The sequence below is a fragment of the Periplaneta americana genome, chromosome 10 (genome assembly GCF_040183065.1).
Source record: "Periplaneta americana isolate PAMFEO1 chromosome 10, P.americana_PAMFEO1_priV1, whole genome shotgun sequence".
Lineage (NCBI taxonomy): Eukaryota > Metazoa > Arthropoda > Insecta > Blattodea > Blattidae > Periplaneta > Periplaneta americana.
Genome location: NC_091126.1, coordinates 54,180,327 through 54,205,838, shown reverse-complemented (window position 1 = coordinate 54,205,838; position 25,512 = coordinate 54,180,327). Strand labels below are relative to the sequence as shown.

Below are 25,512 nucleotides of genomic sequence, written 5' to 3'. Positions count from 1 at the left end.
CAGACAATTAAAAGTTAAAAACCAAACCAAAAGCCATGATTCAATATTTAGTCTATCTTCCTCTAATCTTGATCATATTTTGCAGTCGAGTGGACATGTCCTTGACGAGCTTCCACAAATCATCACGACATCTTGGAGGGGGATTTGGCCAATTTTTCCGCATATTATTATGCTTCTTGACTTGTGTCCCCGTGGCTCAGTTGGAAGAACGTCTGAATTCAGATGTCAACGTTTCAGGCTCAAATCCTCTTCGTTCTTCATTTTATCCTGTTACAGGATAGTATAATGTAATAATATAAGTAGAAAAAACTAACACTAGTATTATGCAACTATATTTGTCCAAATCTAACATTAAATTTATATTATTTATATCGCTAAAGTACATAATAATATAAATGATAACTTGAATATTATTTATTTCACTGAAGAACGATAACAGATTATAAATGAAAACTTGCATATTATTTATAACGCTAAAGAACGATAACAGAATATAAATGGTAACTTGAATATTATTTATATCGTTAAAGAACGATAACAATATAAATTATAATTTGAATATTATTTATATCGCTGAAGAACAATAGCAGAATACAAACGATAACTTCAATATTATTTATATCGCTAAAGAATGATAACTAAATAAAATGATAACTTGAAACAAGGCTCGAACTCACAACCTTCGAATCATTAAGCGAGCACTCTACCGCTACTCTACGAGACGCAGATATCGAATGACTCCATAGTTCCGAAACTGTTCTACAAGCGTGAGCATCGTGTAACATCACCGTGATCCGAAGTGGACTTAGAAAATATTCGCTGTTCACGAATGTGGCCACTTTTTTTTGACAGCTGTACAATGTAATCAGTTTCAGTAACTATTAATTGGCCTTACTTTGGAGTAAAAACACAGAGTAACGCTCCACTTCAAAATTTGAGCTGATTTCTTTTTAATCTTTTGTATTAGGTAGATCAAACTGACAGACGAGACATTACTTAGTATCGACGGTAAAACGTTCGGCCAACGAAAATTGTTCGATATGAAATTATTTCTGCTTTCAGTCCCAAATTTTCAAATTTTGTAAGCCCGACGCTACACAGTAGAGCTGATAATACCTTTACATATTTCTGTCATATTAAAGCAGACAACAGAGGAAATATGCTCATTTTCCAAGGATTTGCCATCCATTACGATTTGTTAGGCTTGAGTGAACAATTGAAGCCAGATCTTAAACATTTAATAGAGGGAAGCAGTCTCAACACACACATCTTTTTCTACACTTTTTACTTGCATGCTAATTTCTAAAGTAGAAACACTATATGAAAAATTATTACGATGTGCATATAGATATTTTATATTAATTTATAAAGCATTAGTGTAAGTATACGTATCTGCTTAATGAGTAACATTTATAAACGAAGTTGAATGTCTTATTTTTTTTATTATAGAGAATGCATTTCGTGTGTAATCCACAAGACGAGCGTTCATTTTTTTTCGGTAGTTATATTATGGAATGTTTTCATTTAAGATGTCTTACATAGAATAGTTCAAGAAAATAATATAAACGCGTACGTGTAATAAGGAAGTAGAGGAGGCAAGACCTGTCCTGTGACCTTATCACGCGCCGTGGCTGTAGCCTATCACCAGTAGAGGGGGAAAATAAGTTTCAGTCTAATTTGAATTTCCGTATCGGTAGATTCGTCTAATATTAACCAAACCGGAACAAACTTTGTTTCTGATCTCCCATCATTTTCCCTTTCGCGTAACTCACATGACAGGTCTCGCCTCTCAATCTGTATGTGTTAAGCTTCGTGACAATATTTTTAATTCATGTTGAAATATGATTTTGGAATGTTAGAAAATGAACAGTACATTTTACGTCTGTCAGGTGAAGTATGTTGAACTTACAAGCAAACATTCTCATGGGGTCACATAAAAAAGTTAATTTTATTCTCCCACTATGTAAATAACAAAACAAGTGCTTATACAAATTTTGGGCACTCGAGCGCAGTTACGAGGACCGTCCAGAAAGTAAACTTCCATGGGGTCGTTTACAGAAATAAAATACAATTTCATGGAAAGATTTCTTGGAACAGATAGAGCGATTGTTGAGCTATTTTTCAACATATTCTCCATCGGAATTGAGACATTTTTATACTGTGGGATCAACAGAAAGGTGCAGACGGCTGTCACACATTGGTTCCGATCCCAAGTGGCAGACTTCTACGACACAGGGATACAAAATTGATCCTGTGTTGAGTTACATTTGTCCCGTAATGTCAAAAAAAAAAAAAAATTGGAAAAATACGATTTTTGGTAATTTCTATAAAAACTTTTTTTGAAATTCCTTATTCATTCTTACAAGACCCTATACAACCTGTTTAACGTCGTCAACGCCGCCTTGCGCCTCCTATCGAGTTGTATTGAAATAGAAACGATAATACTATAGCATGTATTATGTATTTATTCTTTACTCTCTTTGGAAGTTTGTTTATTATTGATAGGATTTAAACATTGTCTCGTGCATTTTTTGTGTATAGATTAGGCTGTAATATGACAATTTTTACGAGACTTTGTCAATTCGAAAGAAATTTCATGATCTAGCAAAAATGTCACAAAATTAAAAGTTTAGGTCCTATGTAATGAGTTGAAATACATAAAAAGAATAAAATTAGTTATATTGCTAATTAAATTCAAATGTGTAGTCACGTTAAGGTAGGAATGCAGTATCATCAGTCATCACCTGTCCTGCATTGCTGATGAGAAAATCTGGCAACCCTGATAGCAACGCACGTCATTGCATTGAGTGATGAATAAATAGTAAGGAAATATTGTAATGCAGGCTAAGAAGAGTTATTTAAAACAATAATTTCGTTTGAGCATAATATTAACATCTATAAATAATACACTACGACATTTTCTTTTTGTTATTTTCTTCAAACGAATTCATTGTTAATTTTGATGAATAGTTATTTATTATTACAAAAGCAGATTCACAAGTTCTTGGATTTAAAATTGAAGTTTTGTTAGAGAGCGAAATAGAATGTGTAATTGGATTCTTTGGGTATGATAACCCTACATGTTTGAAGTGCAGAGTTTTCGTTGAAGTTCTAATATTATTTTAAGTAGTAATTTGAATTTGTTTTTGAACCATCATTATAAAATTGTAAAAGAGCTTTGTGTAGAAGAGGGAGAGAAACTGGCTTATAATAGAACCATTACACCCTTCGTCTGGAATCGAACACAACATGCAGTACTGTTGTTTCACAGCGGAGAAGTAAGTACGGTATTTGTGCAAGAATAAATCTCTGGAGGGAAATATGTAGCTTTCAGTCACACAGTCTTGTCTATATTTAACGACAAAGAAGCCATAATTTATTTTTCCGATATGTATGATGACTTATTTTCATATGGATGAGTAACATTTTGATGTATTTGACCGACACAGCGTTGATGGCATTTTTACCGGAACTCGAACCCTGGAGGTTCGTGTGCTTAGTAGTCTGGACCGACCTTCACGAGACTGGCCAAAATTCTAGGAAATCCTTGCTGTCCGCGCTTGCGCGTTGCTGGCGTCAGGAGATATGAATGGAAAGAGTAGGGGTGATCCTTTATTCAGCGTTTCGGTTATTCTGCTTTGAGATATTAGACTGTCGGAGGTCACGTTCATGATTCAAACACAGGAAATAATTTTGCATGACATACATGTTTTTTATGTTTGCCTCTGGAAGTTTCTAAAATTGCCGTCTTTATATTGTCAGTCGGCTTTTGCTTTCTTTTAATTTCGTTTTAATCTGGGACGTTTCTTTTGACTGTATTGTCACTTTCCATGTTTAATCAATTTTGGTAGTTCATGTACCTAATTGGTAGTGCTAGTCATCATGAAGAATGAAAGAGGCGGAAAGTTAACAATTGTCAGATATTTACGACTAATAATTGAATCTGCCATTGTTAAAAATCACTGTCATTTCTTTTCGTATTGTGATAATAGAAGAAAACTGTTCTACTAGCTTAATAATTTTAAAGTTATATCTCTGTTGTGTTTACATATCACTTATCATGATAATACTAAAGTGGAAAATATAACTGGTTTGTTTCATCCTCTATTAAATACAGAAATACCTTAAGAAATTTATCAAAATATACATTTCGCCAAGAATGGACTTGGTAACTTTTAACAATAACCTATTCAGTTATAGCAAAACGTTGCAATTCGATAACATTTCGAAACTAAGAGATCGTATTAAAATATAACTGCTTTTACATAAACTGAACGTTCATATCTGCTTTCAGGTGTACTGAATATTTGTTGACATTTTAATAACTTATTTTCTCTTATGATGGGATACGGCGTCAAGCTTCCCACGTCACTGGAGTCCCGCTACATGTTCGTCTAGCCTGCGTGTAGTGTAGAATTTAATAAAAGAGCAATAATCCAAACCCGTGCAATGGAAAAAAAAATGTCCGAGTATTTGGACTGGAAATCTTGGAGCAGAAAAGAAAGAACATTATAACACTAATTTCTGATATTTTATGCAAGTGAATAACCACCACCACCACCACCACCACCACCACCACCACCACCACCACCACCACCACCACCACCACAAAAGCAACAGAAATTTTAACTAATTAGATTAATATTGTTATGTTGTAGTGGTAGTAGTACAGTAATAGTAATTATGTGGATATTACAAACCATCATTATTGTCATAAGTGACGGCAATTCTGGCTAACTGATAAACGCAGGAAAACACAAAAAAGTCATAGGATACGCAGACAAATCCGGTAGAATTCAGGTGAAGTTTCACTTTCCTATCGGTAATTGCATATGGATCTTCTGTATTTGTAGCTAGGAGCGCTACCACATGACTCACAGCGCTGGAACTACGATTATTTTTATTATTTTTTTTACTGTTATATTTTATTGCCATGCAGAAAATTTGAAAATTTTTTTACAGGTCATACACTGAATCGGCAAATTTCACTGTACAATATCAGTTTATATTCTATCGTCAAAAGAAGATTAAAGGACGAAAGATAATGATTTAATTATTTTATAATTCTTCGTTAGACATTCTCAGTTTGCCCTCATATTATTTTTTTCATTAAATAAGATGAAGGATTTCTTCTCGTGAGAGAAAGCAGCCGAAATTGTGCCTTGCTTCTGTCTGCATAGGCTGAAAGAATGGATGCTCTTCATAGCAAGTGCATTTGAGGAGCTATTTGCTCGTGTTAAAATTTGTCATTCGTAAATACCCAAACACACATTAAAAACTCGTAAAAATACAAATATGCGGCATACTTTGACAGTTTATTTTACGTGAAGTAACAATTAGGCCTATATTATTTTAAATTCTAGTTCCAAATCTGCCAGTAATCACTTACATTCTCTGTTCTATGAAATATTCATATTGCAAATTAGCAGGCTTTTATTACCGATTGGTTTAGTGTTTTTCATTCAGCAACTCTGAAATTTCTTTGTTTTCAGAATCTGATATCATTATCCATTGTATTTTCTTCTGGCATTATTATTACTTAAAATTGTTACTTGTTTCTCATAAGCGTTAAAACGAACTCAATTAACACCTTCAGACAAATGCCCCTAATTTGTAGAGAAATTAGCTACTATCTTAAAAAAAAATCTCTTCTTGAACTTGTTATATTAGCGTGAAAGTGACTTAAACTGCAGCTGTTTTATTACATAGAATGTTGAATAACAAATTTCGTGTCTACGGAATGGCCATCATGGGTTGTGAGAAGAATATTTTCTTTGTTTACATGTCATGTGTTTTTCGTCGACGTAAAAATATATGTTTAGATTCTGAAGAAGTACAGTTGTTTGATTCTCGATAGGCACCCTTACTACATCACAGTTTATCAAACCTGTGATTGACAGCCCTAACTGATGTAAATATATGAATGGTATCAATATTTCAAATTCCGTGTTCTGAATTATTCTTTTAATGCGGTTCGTACGTAGTGCAATACATTATTGGTAACTGGAGGTTTACAATACTCTGCTTGATATTTATTTCTGTTAGCGAGACGAATTTTTAACCACTACAGCATATTGGTGATAAATTGGCAGATGAGTATCAATATTAATCATATTAAAAGTCTTAGGTCACTTGGAATTTCTTACTCGTTACGTTTTCTGCTCGGAAGTCGTTTGTGATGTAACTTGATTTCTGTGTGGGATTCATCGTCATTCATCCGTGGAGTTAATGCGGAAGGGCTGAGGAAAACTCCGGGAAACAACGGTCTTTGCGAACGAGCCCAACGCGGGGTGGGATCTGAAGGCATAATAACGAAACTAGTTCTAAATTTAGAAGTGGCAGAATTCGTGTGACAATTGTTTGAGAACCAGTGCCGAGTGGCGGTAATGTTTATAATTACTGATATGATGTAAGCCTCGAGATTCCAAGAACAAGCCGCCAGACTTCGCTATCACTTCGCCGTGTCATGACTAATGCATCAGCTGTGAGCCAGTCAACTACGTCATGTGACGTAGTGACTCGTGATTGGCGGAGATCCGCGTGTGCTGCGTTCCATTGCAACATTCCATCGACATGAATCGTTCTTAAACGTGAATGGAAGGGGAAGGTAGGGATGAGCATAACATATGATTTCCAGTACTGTTCTTGCCGGCCGGTGGAGATTTGGCGCGTTAAATGTGGCGAGTGTGTGGTTTCACGTGGTTCGAACTGACATGTGCTGCATGGACCCAACAATGGAGCCTGAGCAACAGGTGGCCGAGAGCTGGCAGTTCGGAAGGATCCAGTACTGGCACCCCCCAGGTATTTTGCATTCTTCTTTACTTCAATCGATAAGCGGGTATGTTCCCGTTTTCTCGCAGTGGTTGTCATTAATAATTTACCCTGAATTGTATTAATTTTCATTGCCATATTCTTGGTGCAGCTTTGTAAAACTGCTACTTCACACTTCAGGCCGGTAGTGTCGATTCGTTCATTCATCCATAAACCAATTGAACTCGTTTGCGATTTGAATAACTAAAGAGGCTAATTAAATCACGTTCGATTAACAAGATCCTGTTGACAGTTTGTTAATTAGGAACTGTGTTGTTAGTAATAATTTTAAGCGAAGGAAAAAGAGGGAATTCCAATTATAACACGAAAATAATTTTTGTGTTTTAATATTTTAAACTTTTTCAAGTATTTCAATAGTGAAACCCCTTGCCCAAGATAGAATTCAATAGAAAGTGTCTGAAGAACGGTAAAATTGGATGGCAAGAGAGATAAGTCTGTGCAATAATATATTTTATTGAAGCTTGTATCGTTTAGATATTTTTGTTGTTTGATATTAAGGGAATAAATTACAATAAGTTAATTTCTAATCTTAATTTCTATGCAGTTTAAAAACAAACACTACACAAGGTAATGTTGAAAAAGTGTTGTGCACAGGAACTGGATTTGTGACTAGCCTCACTCCTGGTGTAGCGACTGTTATTTCCGAATATCAAACCAGTTGCATGTTTTCAAGTCATTGGGAATGTCGAACGGATATTCCGATATAATATCGATGGTGTTCGGGTAAGGGGGTTAAGTAGGATTTACAATTTAATAAAAAGAGGGACTTTTACTGCAGTTAATACAAGCGACTTAATAATATTGTATTAATACTGTGCAGTCTATGTACGTATAGGATAAATAAATAATTACTTTTTCAACATTTTAATGCATATTTACCATTACATTTGTTATAATTTAAGTAACATTTAGATTGACATATAAACATCAAAACATAAAGTTAAAATGGTAGGGGAGTGTTCTCTTAAATCTGCATACCCCTCAAGTGTGAACACGGTGCGTGGTGCATTTGTTCCGTGTCGTCCGCGAATTTCAATTCCGCTGAGGAATAGGTAATATCTTTAAAAGCGGGACATTTCTGCGTCCCGCGACGGGTATGAGCGGGACACAGGAAAATTTTCTGAAAATCGGGAATCTCCAGTCATATCGCGACATTTGACAACCCTAGGGTTGTCATTTTTTTGTGCGAATGGAGTTTTGTTCCCCAGATGAATACACGAGTTAAATTCTACAAGTGAGTGTGCAAAAAACAAAAGGGTATAGAAGCTTTTGCTGTATTTTATTTGCGTAGAAAATTATTTGCAATAAGGGTCCAAAGTTTAATTTTCATTAATGTCAAAACTCACTTTTATGACTTACCTCCCTTTACCCAAACTCCATCGACATTATTTTAAGATATTGCATCTTAGGTCTGATTAGTGAAATGTGTTGCTAGTTAGTGGTGTATGGAATGGATGGAGGAAAGAAACTGGCCACCTACCCCATTATCTCCTGGCTTAGTTGCCTCATGAGTGATGCCTTATAGGTGTCGGATCCAAACTAGTCTTGGGATTGTTGACTAACCATATAAAGAACACAGTCCTCTTATGACATATTTAGTTTTTTTTATTAATACTGGCAAATTTTTAAGCACTAGATTATTACATAACCACATCGCTAAATAAGACACTAATCGTAGAATCTGTTTCAGTTCACTTCTTTGATAATTCGTGATTTTAATACTAAATATATTTGCAATAGTACATATTTTGTATCAACGCAATGATAAGGCGATGAGTGTATGCATTTTTTTTGTGTAACTTTTCGTTTTTCATTGTTAGTAAGTGTCTTTTAATTCCGAGGAAAGCTTGTGACTTTGAATGTGTTTCTCCATATTCCGACTTACCAGTTCATTCCGTCACTTCCCCCCCTTAAGCGATTGAAATGATGTCATTGATGACGCTGCATTTGAATCGGTTTGCTATTGGTTTAGCTCCTACTTGCAGGATGTTCATAGTGTGACGTCACCCCAAGTTCGGTGACGTAATTTTAGGTCACCGGAACAACCTCCTCCGCGTCTGTCTCTCTCTGTTTCCCCTCTCCTCCGCCGCCGTCTAGTTCGCGACTTAAAGACTGATTTGCATGAAGCTGCGCAGACGTTACTCATCACACTGCGAATATGAATTGAATATGTTGAAATGTAGTGCGCGAAAGGAATTGGACGTTTAATTTGCAATATTCTTATGTTTAAGTCCTGTACTGCTGATATGAATGGCTACACTAACATGTAAAGTTCATGTATCTAATTTAAGCATTTTTTTTTTGTATACGATTGAGCTACTAAAAGTGAACTAAAAATTGTTAAAAGTTTCAAAATGAGAAAAAAAAAGTTGTTCTATTTATTTTGGCGTAAAATTACATTCCTAAATTAGAATACATTGTTTCACAGAATGTCTATATTTTATCCAATGATAGGGAAATAATTTGATTTATTTTGGGAGCACATTCTATAAGCACTTTACCAATGATATGGACATATTTTCGTTATCTTCAAGTTAAAAAAAGTTTCTTAATAATAATAATAATAATAATAATAATAATAAATTTGTGAAGTTTTCAGGTGGCATAGTTTACATTCCTGACTGCAGTATGTGGATCGACTTCTAAGCTCGAATATTGCTCCATATTCTTCATTTATATATAGGGGTTAGACGGGTCTTTGTCTTTAGATAATTTGGACGAATCAAAAATCTATCCCGTTTAGAAGTATCACAAGTCATACCATATTATATATACATATTTAAAATTACTCTCTCCGGTGTTCAGGTGCGTGAGAATTACAAACGTAATCCGTAAAGATGTTAATTCAGCGACCAAAAATATTTTGTAGATAATAAAAATTGTCTTAATATATTTAACGTATATCCATAATTTTGTAAATTATACGTGTGTCCTTTGCAGAAGCCTCTAATGGCTCGTTGTTGGACATGGTCATTCATGAGGCAACTAAAGAAAATGGGATAGGATGACCAGTTCCTTTCCCCTCCATTGCATATATCGCTGACTAGTAACACATTACACTAATCAGACTTCAGATGTATACAAGCAATTGTTCTTCATCTGACATATCGTCCAGTGAGATGTACTGCTTTTAATAGAACTAGTGTATTATGAATTTATAATCATCAGACTGTGACCCAAATGTTTATTTTGAAGATGGCACTTTCTTTGTTGACTACTTGTGAAGCTTGCTAGGGATAATATCATTTGGCAGTTCATCTCAAACCAAATATTTTGAAGTAGAGCTATGTTGCGTAAAAATAAAGTGTCTGGACACAAAACTTAAATGATATCCCTTACGGTTGTAAATTTTGTCTTCAATCTCTATTTTCTCTACTGAAGAAGGGTCTATAAGTTAACCAGTTTTGTGTAAAATTGGTTTAAGGTTTCTAGTTCAAGTATTAGGTGAAATAGAAGCAAGTTTTGCTGCGACCTTTTTTCCTTGTGCGGTTTTCTTTTAGGAATAATAGGTTTGATCTAGGCGATGATTTTAAAGATAGGAAGAGGGTGTTCCCCGATTAATCCTTTTAACGATACGTGACGCTAAAATCGTGATTGCGTAAAGGCTAATCCACAATAAACCGGGAACGGAAACGACAACGAAAACGAGAACTGAAATATTGTTAAAATAAATGTATTTAAATATGAGCATTCACAATTAATTATTATGAATTCTCACATTTAAATACATTTATTTTAACATTATTTCCGTTCTCGTTCTCGTTGTCGTTTCAGTTCTCGGTTTATTGTGAACCAGCCTTAACCTGGAAGATACGCAGACGCTGGTGCCGTGGTGTGTTGACTATGGAAAGAAAGAGGGAACAGTACAGAGGGATTTTAAAATTACTGTAATGGTATGGGATCTTATGCACAGGTTGTCTAAAGAAAAAAAGACAGTAGAGGTGAAAAATCAGCTTTTATTCAAATATACTCGATTGTACCTTAAAATAAGCGTTCAAAGTTCCCGTCATTGTTTTGATTATACAACTCGTCAGACCACGGACTGTTGGAAATTGAACACTTTATGTGCTTCATCTCGGATATCACCTGCAGCAGCGACAATTAGTGCTACTAGTTCCGGAGTATTTACAATTTTACAGGGTTCCGATGTACAAGAGCCTTCTTGTGTTCCCACAAATGAAAATCAAGTGGCATGAGGAGATAAACAATTCCGGTGGAGAATATGTTTAAAACTAGCTCAACAATTGCCGTATCTGTTCCAATAAATCTTTACACGAAATTGTGTTTTCTTTCTATAAACTGCCGTAGGGAAGCTTATTTTCTGGACAGACCTCGTAATTTCGCTCGAGTGGCCAAAATTTGTATAAGCATTTGTTTTGACACTATTAACGTGTTGGAGGAAAAAATAACTTTATCTGCCCCCCATGAGAATGCTTGCTTGTTAGTTATGATGCAATGAGTACTGTCATCTATACTGTAGTTACTTTCGGTTAATTCTAAGAAGAAAACCTCTGCAAGAGTTCCAACATTGTTGTTGTATGTCAACTGTCCGAAGACAGGTTGGAACCTAAGTGACACCAATAAGGAAGCACTCAAGGCAACTAAGCCAAGAGATAAAGGGTTAGAGTGAACACTACCTTTCCCCCTCCATTATATATATATATATATATATATATATATATATCGCTGACTAGTAACATATTTCACCAATAAAACTTGAGAAGTATACAAACAATTGTACTTTCTCTGACATCGTGAAGTGAGATGCACTGCCTGATAGATGTACGTTCCAACTAGTATCTGTCAGATGTATAATGATATTTTAACATTTATTATATTATTGTTTTCCAAGTCTGGGGAAAAATCTATGTAATGTCGTTACCTAGTAATGTTGTTTACTCCATGCGGAAGTACAATATTTAATTGTTTGGAAATAAGTGTTTCAGCCTGAACTTTGGTGGATGTTTTAAGCAAATGTTGGATATTAATGTGGATATTTTTTCCATAATTTAAAATTACACCATGTTTGAGAAATTCAAGGTCAATTTTTCAACACATGCCCTTCATTGTCATCATGTTGTTATATAACATCTTTAAGTCTCTTTTATAAGCTTCGAAATTAGGTTTTTAAGAGATTTTTGCTCAATTACAACGTGAGGTTTTTAAATTTTAACGAGAACAAGGTAAGATGAAAATCGGCAATTTTTTAAAATTTCAAATAATACCGAAAAAAAGTATTCAGCAGAGATCCTTAATACGCCACAAAATTAAACAAAACCACAAAATCTTGAAATCTTTAAAATTTCACGACTAACCAAGTGGGTTGGGTTGTGGCCTTCGTTGGTTTGACATGGAATGACTCGCATACCACAGGTTATAGATTTCTTCTATACTCGTACTTTGCAATACTGCTGGACTAATACGTGGCAGAAAAAGAAGCAGACTGAATTCAGAGTCACAGAGGGTTTTCCTCAACAAAAATCTGTAGTTAAATAAAAAAATATTGTTAAATATCCATGTCATATTCAGAATATTGCATTAACATTGTTGAACTCCCATTGTATCCTTTCAAGGGTAGCCATGCTGTCTGTTAAATAATAATAAAAAAAAACTTCAGGACTCTTTGAAGTATTTTAATTATTTTGTTGTGTTGTCTTCAGCTTTCAATTTTACAGTTGTATCAGTATCGAAGAACTAAACCAGTTATCGTTACCGAGAAATTGTTGTATCGACCTGTCTCTAATGTACAGATGCAGAGTTAAAGTTTCAAGCTCCCTTAATGTATAAGTTTTGCTTACCACACACTGCGCCTGTGCAGTAAACAAGAGCCCCTGTATATATGCTGCAGCACTTTTGGACAGTCGTGTGAAATTGTCTACATACGGATGGACTCCCATTAAGACTCGCTCCAAATTTTAATTCCGAATCCGTACATACGTGCGCACATACATACAAACATACATACATACATACATACATACATACATACAAAGATTGAGGAGTTCATTGTTTTTCGCAAATGAACGAATACTATGTCAAAAATGCAATTTTGGCTTTCAAATAGACGTACCATTTATTTAAAAAGTGTGTCCAGTTCAATGCTGTATAACAAAAAGTTGCCAATCGTATAGTAATCAATGCAATAGCATAATTTTTTCTACAAATTAAAAAACAAAACAACCGTTTAATAATTACAAAATTAAAATAAATACCGCGACGATGACATACTTTTTTTTATACATTTTACTCATTTTCGAACAATTAATTATATTGCAGAAAATTTTCGTTTCCCCCCCAGTGAAACCATTTGTTCTTGTTATTTACGAAAGTAATGCATTCCTAAATTAAACTATTTAAACCTTACACAGATTCAAGGAAACTGTTCTTATATAGTAATAGCTTCTATTATTATTATTATTATTATTATTATTATTATTATTATTATTATTATTATTATTATTATTTTCATTTTAGGAAATTCAATTTGATATTGATACAGAATTTTCGGTCATTGTTTCTGTTCTCAAATTGCTCATTTTAAAATAGTTTGCGTTAAAAGATTGTAACATCACAGAAACATTCTATGTACAGATACGGAAATAAAATTTGGAAGTCATGTATTGTGTAAGTTTCGTTTACAACACACTGCTCAAGTGCAGTAAACATGAGTCCCTGTATATATGCTACTTGTGGACAGCCGTGTGAAATTGTTGCCTACATACAGGTGGACTCCCATCAAGACTCGCTCCAAATTTTAATTGCGTATATTTACATACGTACTAGTACACACATGCCCGAGGACAAATCAGAAAGTAGGGTTCCTAATTGCAAAACGCCGTGCTACGCCGGCAACTTCATTTACACACTCGTTTCACTTGTAGCCGCTTCTGCAAGGCGCTGCTTATGTGTGTGGATGTAGTTCCTTCCTTAGGCGGAAATTTCACTCGTTTAAGGTACCGGTTGCAGTCCTGTCAGTCACTGCAAATTGTCCCGTTGTTATTTGAGAGTTTATAGATGTCTTATTTAAATTGGTGTCAATTAACGAATAATTCTTATCATGTTGAGTAATATGAGGGGGGAATTATTTAACCTTTCGAGCAGAATTAGCTGATTTCTTTAAAAATCAACGTACTGGTTGCAGAAATGATAATAGAAATTATATATTGCGTTTATTTTAAAATATATTTAAATATTAATGTGTATATTCCGTTTCTATGTGTAAAATGAGCCCTTCACCTGTACCAAAAGATTTTAGATTTTATCTTGTGCATAGAGACGATACGGCACAAATTCACAAACACTTACTTCGAAAGTGCTAATAAGCGACCATGTTTCAAATTTTTCCCATACATTCCTGTTTCTCACTTTGAAAACTTTTTTTTTGTCACTGCAGGATTCTTGCTACCTTGGAAAATTTTTGTTGAGATTGTCTTGATGAAAACATTTCCCTTATTTTTCAGTTGAATACTCAAGGTCTTTGGGGCTAAATCGAATTAAGTGAAAGGAAGTTGAGTTGAAGGGACAGGCAACATGCGGTATTTTCAAAATACCATACTAAATTATGTAAATAAGAGTATTAATAACTTTATTTACTCTTATTCTCAAACTTGTTAATAATGACTAAAACAATAATACAAAAGGATCGCTAGGCTTATACGCTCATCGGAAAATAAAGGGAAACGAAAAAAGTAAAGAAAATGGGTACTACAAGAAATATCAATATGAGTGCAGATTCTCGTGGAATATTTTCTGAATTATTTCGTGCTTCTACATCATTACTATTTTCATACAAACTTTCAACTGTCCCTAGAACTTCTTTCACTTTAGATGCCTATTTCAGGTGTTCTAATTACGACGTAAATTACAGTTTCACAAGATAAAAATACATGGAATATAATATGTTAAGCTAACTGAAAGAAGAATGTGAGAGAAATGGGAGTTAAAGATTAAATTTAATCAAACAGAACATGTGTTGGAAAAGAAATACCTAACATAGTATTGGAAAATGAAATTATAAGAACGTGTAATACTTTTAAATATTTGGGTTCCATCTTAACTTCCAGGGGTACACTTCCAGGGGTACAGATATTGAGACAAGAATAGCTATGGGAAAGAGAGCAACAAAAACATTACGTGGGTTGATATGGAATAACAGCATTAGTTTAGAAGTTAAGGAAATAATTTTTCATAATATAATAGAAAACAGTTTTATATGGAGCAGAATTAAGGCCAATTACAACTAAAATGTTGTTGCTGTTTAGTCAACTGTCAAACTCGAGCACAGAAGACCAGCGCTATACCAACTTCGCTACAGAGGCTGACTCCTTGTGATATCTGCGACTGTTTTCCTACCTTGTTTCAGTATTTACGAAACTGTATGGACACCTGTCTTAAAAGCTCTGGCTGTCAGGACTTTCACCTCTGAAATGTGTTTTCAGACGTACTGTACTTCTCAATTAGACAATTCTTTGAACACACTGTGCGCATCATAGATCATGGCTCTCACTTGTTTATGAATTGCTCTCTATTTCCCTCGTGTCTAGGTTTACTGAGGGACATTATGTACAGTGCTTTAGTGAAAATTTAGTGTATTTCACGCGATGTATTTTAAGTGCAATAAAAAGAAGCAAAGTCATCGAGTGAACGTTTAACAAGTTTAGGTCATTGCAAAGAAGCGTTGGAAACAATCTAGGAATAGCAATGAACACATCGTGTTCGAATCCATTACACTGATTTCATTTTCATACATTTTCAAATACGTTATTCTTTCTCCTTTTCTATTGTATTCTATTTTAAGGAATTTCTTAAAACACAGAATGGCTAAATGAAATCGACTTCTTTAGAGATATAATTATGTAAAAATAACCAGAAAACAAGTAAGCTCTCCTGACCGGGCTAAACTGAACCCTCGATTACTTGTATTACTGCATTATGTCGAGCACTTGTGTCTGTGATGCTTTGTCTGGAAGAATAATGGTGAAAGGGTTGTCTGAATGAGAAATGAAGCTGTGCTAGAAAGAATGGGTGAAGAAAGAATAATGCTGAAACTGATCGAGAAGAAGAAGAAGAAGAAAAAGAAAAAAATTGGCTGTGGCACTGGCTGAGAAGAAACTGCCTACTGAAGGATGCACTGGGAGGAGTGGTGAACGTAAGAAAAGTTTGGGGGAGAAGAAGATATAAGATGATAGACAACATGAAGATACATGGATCATATTTGGAAAGACTAGTGAAAAACCTGCTCTTGGGCAGAAAACTATGAATGAATTAATCACATGGTTACTTTTATGAAAGCCTTCGGAGTGGCTCAGGGGGTAGCGCGTTTGCCTGATGATTCGGAGCTGGTCTCGGACGTGGGTTCGAATCCCGCTTAGGCTGATTATCTGGTTGGGTTCTTCCGAGATTTTCCAATCCGTAAGGCGAATGTCAGCTAGGCTAATCTGTGGCGAATTCCTCGATCTCATCTGGCCAAATACCATCTCGCTATCACGAATTTCGTCGACGCTAAATTACCGAGTACCCGTAATTTTTTCCATATTTTACTACTAAATTATCTTACTGCTTTGGATACACCATTAATTATTGAAACAGCTGTTTAACTGTAATACGACTAAATCTATAATAATAATAATAATAATAATAATAATAATAATAATAATAATAATAATAATAAGAAAGAATTTTCCCGGATATTTCACTGTTAGAACTACCGGAATTAAGTTAATTACAGCTGTACCACAACAAAGAACGGTGTTTCGTTACAAGAACTCATGCACGTGCAGGTGCACGTATAACATTCTTTCGAAGTTTGTTAGTCCACGATTGATAACGGAGGAACCATTGCTGCGACTACAGGCATGCTCTTGGGCAGTTCCAAAATTTTGTCTTCTAATAAAATGCAACTATCCCCTATTGATAACATTTCCAGTGGGAATATTGAAGCAATGAAATTAGGACCTTCTAGCGAGACATCTCGCCGCGCAAACTGGACAATACTGCCTTGTTCTTCTTTTTCTGGACGTGCTAGTTAGACCTCAGCTAGCTCCGCCCGATACGCGGTCTAGTTACGTAGAGCGTAATATAGTGAAATGTTTATGTACACTAATGGAAATAAAAAATTGGCACCCTGAAAACCGTCTCCATATTATGTGTCATGCAGTACAGCAGTACAGAAATTTTGCATCAGACTATCTTCATGATTCCACTCACTGTTTCCCCCCCCCCCACGCCTTTAGAACTATGTTCTGCAGTTGTATGTTTCCAATTTAGATAATGATATAACTTACGAAACTTCCAAATACACGAATTTAACAACAAATAATTCTTCAGGTGTCGGTGATTTTCACCGCGCATACATATGGGAAGAACATTAGCAAGGGCTTATTGCCGAATTGTGTGGTAGCTCATTGGTATAATGCTTCACTGCGGAACACAAATTACTCAGTCCTAGGAAACAAAAGTTATATATAGTTTTCGGTCTCCGCTTATTGCTTCATTTCTTAATTTGTATTTGTATTAGTTTTACCGCGTCTGTGACTACAGTGCTAGCGCACTGGCCTTCCACATAGGCGACCCGTGTTCGATCCCCAGCCAGTTCGTAATGAAATTTGTGATGGACAGAGTAGACATTGCAGAGGGTTTTCTCGGTGTACTCCCATTTCCCTCAATCATTCCACCAACACACTTCAACTTCCCCCTCGTTTAATCTATCATTCGCAATAGTAAAATTAGGCTGAAGTAAAGTCTTGTGGATAGTACGGATTTCCGATTCTGATATAGGAAGGGCTTCGGGCTCGTCAGGCTACTCGTATGCGGACGGAACTTGGCTCAAGGACTAGGCGGATTGCCCCGCATCAGCATCGACTGATCAGGAAGGGTTGGCGCTGCGGGCCCCTGTGTGTTATCAGGCTTCTCGTCCGCGAAACGGGACCTGGTTCTATCAGGGGCTTATGCATGATGGCCCACCTGTCAACGTCGGATTCACGAATGCCAATCAGGCCACCTGTAGGACTTCGACTGTCTTGGCATGTAAGGGCGCAACATAACCCAAACCGTGCCTAAGTATATGGATCCGTCCCGGGTATAGCTCACGTAAAGCCAAGCCAAGATATTAGTTTTATTTCACTCTCGCTGCCGTAAAATTTTGCTCATACATACATACATACATACATACATACGCAGTGGTCTACCAAATGGCAGGTCTTTCATTGCAAGCTCAGCATTTTCCAATCTTTACTATTTTCCGCCTTCCTCGTAGGTTTTGCTCATACTGTGTCTCATTATATGGGAATTTACTAACCTACCAAAACAGCGACCAGTTTTTTTATGGTTCACATTTTTTGTTGTTAGAAATCAGCAGTTTGTGTATACGCTCGACGAGATTTAACTTTGATAAACGAACTGGACTTTTAATGTCCATCGTTATAGAACAATAATATGCACTTATATGATAATATGATGAAATAAAGACGATAAATTATTTCGAAGTGAAAATGACAATTTTACTTTAATAGCTTTGACAGGGCTTTTCTTCTCGAATGATTCTTTCTACACCTCATGGCGTATTGGGTATGATATTCGTTTTCGAAATTTGAAAGGCATGTTGGTCCGACAAGTTAAAGAAACAAATATCAAGAGTCCTTCAATAACTGTCTATTAAAAATTACAAAATATTACATAGGTTGCAGGAACATATTCTGACTAGCGCTTTCGCTATAATAATAGCATCCTCAGGTCAGACTTTTGCGATGTTATGCTTTTCATATAAAGACATGGATAGACTAGTAACGTCGAAAAATGTTAAAGTACATGACGTAAAAATATAAAAATATGAAAAATACAATGATAAGAGAAATAAAAAGACTTATGAACAGTCTGAAATATATATATATATATATATATATATATATATATATATATATATATATATATATATATGGTAGAAAAACCTTCATGAGGTCTCAAAAAATACATAAAAATATTTGACATGTGTGCAGGTGATAGATCATATGCAGCTTAAAATAGCGACACAGACAATAAAAAGAATAAATTAAAATATTGTTTTGGATCAGTCACGTGACATGTCTCTCATACTGTGTCATTGCACCAGTCACCACCACGCCACAGAACAGACAACATCACTTTCTTTTATTACGCCAAGACCAAAGACCTTGTAAGTATTTTATCGTCAATTCACTTTTTTTTTTTTTTTTTCTGGTCCTACACTGATCCCTTACTAAATACTTATTATTGATTTTTGCAGATTTTACAATGTGCTGCTACGTCGTGGTGACTGATCCAAAACAATATTTTAATTTATTCTTTTTATTGTCTGTGTCGCTATTTTAAGCTGCATATGATCTATCACCTGCACACATGTCAAATATTTTTATGTATTTTTTGAGACCTCATGAAGGTTTTTCTACCATATATATATATATATATATATATATATATATATATATATATATATATATTTCAGACTGTTCATAAGTCTTTTTATTTCTCTTATCATTGTATTTTTCATATTTTTATATTTTTACGTCATGTACTTTAACATTTTTCGACGTTACTAGTCTATCCATGTCTTTATATGAAAAGCATAACATCGCAAAAGTCTGACCTGAGGATGCTATTATTATAGCGAAAGCGCTAGTCAGAATATGTTCCTGCAACCTATGTAATATTTTGTAATTTTTAATAGACAGTTATTGAAGGACTCTTGATATTTGTTTCTTTAAATTCGTTTTCGAGTTAAAACCCCATAAATATATTAATGAGTTATATTTTGTCTTTCGTTCATAAAGTTACAAAAAATTGTTTAAAAAAATTCAGCAAATAAACTTACATAACTTTCTATGCAGTTTTATTCCATTTTTTATTTAATATTCCATCGTTAATGTTTTTATAATATTAATATTACGCAGTTATCCCAGTTGTGAAAAATACGAAAAAGATTATGAATTTCATCTGAAGAAACACGAATGTAAACTAGACTCTGTAAATTATTATTGAATTTATGAAATATTTTGTCCGTATTCCCATACTTCATTATACAGTATAATTGAATAAATAATGATTTGATAACGTTAGTCATAATGTAATTGTTACTGTTCATGCCTTCATTATAATTTTCTTTATAGTAATACTAATTCTAATTGATGGATTTGGTAATTGATTAGTTCCATTAATATTAGGAGCCCCAGACACAGCATTTCCACGGATAAACAATATAAGGTTTTGATTATTACCACCTTCATTAACCTTATTGCTTATTATAGATGATAATTATAAATTATTATTCTGATATATATATATATATGTTTCAGTTTTGTAATATGCTTTCGCGAGTTTTAACAATTAGTGTATTAATGTACGCCTTTCCACTTGATTACAAGAAGTCGATGATAACAGAGGTTGTTAGCGTGTGTATTGAATTGATACCCAAAAAATAGTACATTTTGGGCTACATAATTTTGCTAAAATGTATTCAAGAAACATACAATGACACTAATTAACACAAGTTTGAATTACAAAGATATAATAATAGACTCTAATGGAAAAAAAAAACAGCCGGGACCCGAACACGAGACATTTTCTTAGGCTGACGTGCTAGCCATTCAGCTGTGAAGGGGATACGAAATGCATGCGTATAAATTTGAAGTTAATTGGCATATATTAATATTATCTCTAATAACTATTTTCGGTCAACAAGCATTTACACATATAAATGTAAATCTTAATTACTATGCATGTTCTTGTATATCACAACATCAGGATTCGTTTTAATTGCATGAATACAACTTATATTCCGGTTGACTTTATGCCAATAACTATACCGTTTGGCGGTCAATTAAAAAACACTGCCGGCCAATTTTTGTTTCCGTGAGTGTACAAACAAATGAATCTACATACCTTCCTCTACCCTCAGTGGTGTAAGTCGGATAAAAGAGAAGGTTAAGCAGAAAAAGAAAGAAAAAATATTTGGGATGCCTAATGAAATTTACCGTTTCCTTTACATACTACGGGTTTGCTGATGTGGCTCTGTAGCTTGACTTGTTCTCTGATGCACAAGATAAATAAGCTTATCACTGTGCATAGCTAAAAATAAACCGTATTAGCTAACTTACGTAGAAAAGAACAGTAGTTATCTGCTTCCTTTAGTACTTACGCTGCGTATGACGGCAAATGGTGAAAATGGTCAATTAAAAGGCGTACTGGCGTAAAATATGTACCAGCAATTTTAACAGAGATGTATGGGAAAGTAGCCATCAGTGGACCAGGTAACGATATCTTATTTTATTTAGCAAAGGCAATGCCTTAAAATTCCGTTCATAGGCTTGAAGAATTACATTGCTAATGAGGAATGATAAAATGAAATTTCAGGACTACATCCTATATGTGTTTAAAGATTAGCTCATTTAAAATTCGGCTATTGGTTCAATGAAGGCGACAGGGTTCTATGAATGGACCACCATGTTCCCATGTTCAAAATAATGTCAACAAATGACAAATCATAACAGTGAAGAAACATAGATTCGGTTAATTGATTTTGAAGTTACTTTTAATCCAATTGTAATCGTATTTTGAAACTGAAAATCATGAAAAACACAGTCCTTGTCACTTCAATGTTTTAAAGTTTTAGGCTATTTCAAATTAGCTATTACAGTAGTTAAAAAATGTTAGCATACAACTTTAAATTACACATAACAGCAACATAATGATGTGATTGTACACATGAAGTTATTTTATGGAATCTGAGATTATTCTTAAACTGTAGATAAAAGTCTTCCTTTTCAAGACACATGCCACACAAAGTATTTCTTTTGACTCCGCCTAACATTTACTTCAAGACATACACTGAATCATATTTTCCTCGATGGTTTCTTCATACATGCAACAAAACCAGGAGTCTTGATTTTGATTGCTTCCTAAGGGAACTGGTTTCCATGAATTACCCATTTTAAAATGCAGTCCATTTATGGGAACTCCAGCTGGTCCATCCATAGCGACTTCGCCGTTCTATAATCACACTTCAAGAGCGCTGAAGAGGTTATACAACTAAAAAGGAAGCAGACAGAACACTGCTTCCAGCTATATATGTCATTTCAAAACTTAATGTCATTAGGCCAATGTGTTTATTTTAGTAGGTTATTTTACGACGCTTTATCAACATCTTAGGTTATTTAGCGTCTGAATGAGATGAAGGTAATAATGCCGGTGAAATGAGTCCGGGATCCATCACCCAAAGTTATTCAGGATTTGCTCATATTGGGTTGAGGAAAAACCCCGGAAAAAACCTCAACCAGGTAACTTGCCCCGACCGGGAATCGAACCCGGGCCACCTGGTTTCGCGGCCAGACGCGCTAACCGTTACTCCACAGGTGTGAACAGGACAATGTGCTCTGTACTTAAAGTTACTTTAAAATTATAGTAAAAATAACAAAAACGTATCTGTTCAGCCCACATGTTTACTGCCGCCACCAGACAGCTCAGGAGTGACATACGCGAGGGGGAAGGAAGTCTTGAGGTGACGTTTCACGCATACGCAGTCAATATGACCAAGAATATGGCAACGGTCCATTGAAAGCAACAGATTCATCGATGGCTACTCTCCCCTATATAGAGATGCTGCATATGTTTTTGGAGTCATTGTTTTTTTTTAATTCTTCCATGGAAGCAGCTTGTTTCATGAATTGGTCATTGCATGGTAATTCATGCTATATTTTGACAGTAATCTGTAAACGTTTTTTAAAAATTGATAATCAAAATCAAACAGTTACAGATTGAATGAATGGTTTTTCACAATCTCCTAATATTTTTATTTTTGGTATATATGACATTTTTCAATCATATATTATTGAAAAAATATGATTTATAATTGTACGTTATGCTACATAAAATGGACGTCATGCTTTACAAAGAGAGGTTAGACCTCAAATTTCTGCTGTTGTATATCTTAATATTTTATTGAAGCTATTAGGGTTTTAAGATTAATATGTTTACATAATCACACTTCTAACACATTACGATATAAGGTTTTTAATTATTTATTAGGTCATTTATGCTGCATAATTTTGGTAACTCACGCTACATGTCACATTTCTCTCACATTTAGGACTGAATTACTTAAATGTAACGTCCGTCACAACAGTTACAGAGAATTATGTTAAAGTACAATGAAAGTGATCAATTAGCATCTTGGAGGGAAATGTGTGAGTGCCATTTAAAGAATAATATGGTGTTAAGTAAAACATAACTTATACCAAAATGCAATATAATACATAAAGAAAAAATCTTATTATTAACTGAAGTTATATATTAAATTAATTTTGTTTAAAATTGAAGGCAAATAGTAAAAAAAAAAAAAAAAAAGCTTTTATTTATTGATATCATTCAGTTCTCTCTTCACTTTAATTTTTCGATATATTTACGGGTACCGATAGTTAACAATAAATCTGTAGTGTATTCTATTACCATTCAACTCTGTGACATGGGCAGTACATGCAGAATTTGTTTCAATTTCAAGAATGACGTGTCAGTTTCATCTACCCTAAGGAAAATACTATTCCTCCCACCTCTTTCCAAAACGTACTTTTCACATCTCCTTTATCTACTGCAATCTCGCACACCGCTAAATAGCGGAACCTTTTCAATTTTTTTCTTGCTTTCTACACCAACACAAGTGCCCCCATTGTGGATCTCCCTTTCTTTTGAAACTTGGAGGCTTTTCATAGGTGTTTCATCATCATAACCATCACCATCATCATTAGATGTGTAGGGCTACACTTCATGCCAGATGCTCCGACGTTGTGACACTGTTTCCGCAGATTTGCGGTATTTCGACAAAATTAATGTTTGAACTTCGAGCTTCTTTACCCTCATTGCATGAACTTTGGAAATGCAATTTATGGTAGGTGCATTTTTAAATACACCTTCTAAATTCATGTCTGGGTTGCGTACCTCAATATCTTTTGTAGATATCTCCGTTGGATTCGCTGATGAACTATCTTGGCTACCGTGGCGAACTCCGACTCACTGAAGTCAGCATATTCTCTTCATAGTACAGAATACCTTGTCTGCTTCTTCACAGCTCTCCGTGTTCCTCCTGCAGGACCTTTGCTATGAGACGTTGCGAAATAATTTTCTTCCCATGCTTCTCAAGAATTATAAGACTAGCTGTTGTGTATGTGTTTCTGAAATGCGAGCTTGGTGTATTTTTTTGAAAAGTTTACCTGCAGAGGAGCTAGCTTCAGAACAAAATCATTCTTTCCAACAGATGCTTTCTCGCACTGATATATTGGTATGTCTTCGCTTGGTTCCTTTTTACGAGTATATAGCATTGCTCCATGAATTATGGAGAGATCTAAGTATACAATCCTGTAGTTCTTGCACGGTACTTTTCTGTACAAATTTAAGATTGTTTTCATTTTTCCACATGTCAGCTAACAGAAGCTGAAATTTCGTCATCTAAAATTTTATTCATTTTATGCCGTAATGTTGACTTACATTTCTCGCAACATTGTAGCCAACATTAACTACTCTTCTAGGGGGTTGCAGAGAAAAGATTCTGGAAACGACTATGAGTATACTGGAGAATTTTGGACTGCAGAATGTAGGGAGTTTACAGCAGAAATGAAATTGTAATAGTATCTGAAGAAACATACTTTGTGTGGGATTTTACTACTGAGGAGCACGTGCTTAGGACGAAGTTCCGCAAATTTACTTTCCCCAATATGTTGCCCCATTTCAGAATAAAGCAGAGCAAGAATCTCAAGTAAAGAGGAATATAAATGGCGAATCTGCACCTTTTCCATGGTGTCATCTGGTTATTCAGGGTTACTACATCCTTCAGGCCAACATAGACTCGCTGACAGAAGACTTCCTCATCTGCTAACGCATTATGATTCAACTTTCTCTAGTGTCTAAGTGACATTGTTTTTGAACAGCAGGAAACATTATCATCACGGATATACGTATGTTGAAACATGTCTCCTGACAATCTTTCGCTCTACGTCTCTTTCGATCCTTTTCTTTCATTCGTTGCTTTTCTTTTTTTGGTAGATTTTCAGTACCTAACTTCATTTTGTGACGGCTTCTTCAGGGCATTTCCTAGTTGCTTTTTGTAAGTTTCATATCTACTTTCTTGCTTTAGTTTTCCTCTGTAAACTATTTATACTGCCGTACTAAACACAGGACTGATATGTTTGGGGAAAATTACTTAGGATAAGCAAATAAAGCAATATCTACTGTAGATGTTGCCGAAATAGCCTCTCATATTGTACTTACTGCTGGGAAGACTTAGTATACACGTATTTACTCAGTATATTGGCAGTAATTGGTTTAAGCTCTCTATATCTCATTACAGAAAACTGTGCGAAATTAATTTAGGCCTACGACGATTTATGCAAGCAACAACCTCATTTTCAATGTACATACGTTCTATACCGTACTGAAGTTCAGAAGTTAAATATATCGTTTAAGCTTTGAAACGAAGAGTGATGAATTATGGGGGATTTTCAATATGCATCCACAATCAAAAGATCTATAGATCGACATGAAAATAAGCTGCGAGAAATCATTACAGAAGAGATGTGCAATATGTCAGAAGATAACATTATTTATTCCGAAGACCTGGAGAAAGTGATAATGCTCCCTAGCTGTGACGTGCTTATGTAGGTTATA

The 25,512-nt window shown here is 34.9% G+C and overlaps 1 protein-coding gene across 3 annotated transcripts in view; it reads left to right on the top strand.

Annotated features, from left to right (window-relative positions):
• Positions 1 to 25,512, top strand: part of Pur-alpha (Purine-rich binding protein-alpha) — a 180,504-nt gene that overhangs the window by 55,089 nt on the left and 99,903 nt on the right. Inside the window, exon 1 of one of the 3 annotated variants that reach the window (XM_069837505.1) lies at positions 6,646 to 6,801. The exons of 1 other annotated variant lie outside the window; for it this stretch is intronic. In XM_069837505.1, the coding sequence (XP_069693606.1) occupies positions 6,714 to 6,801 (88 nt within the window). In that variant the 5' untranslated portion in view covers positions 6,646 to 6,713. Of the gene's footprint in view, positions 1 to 6,645; positions 6,802 to 25,512 lie in introns of those variants that run through there. One more of the 3 variants, XM_069837504.1, reaches the window with a different exon arrangement.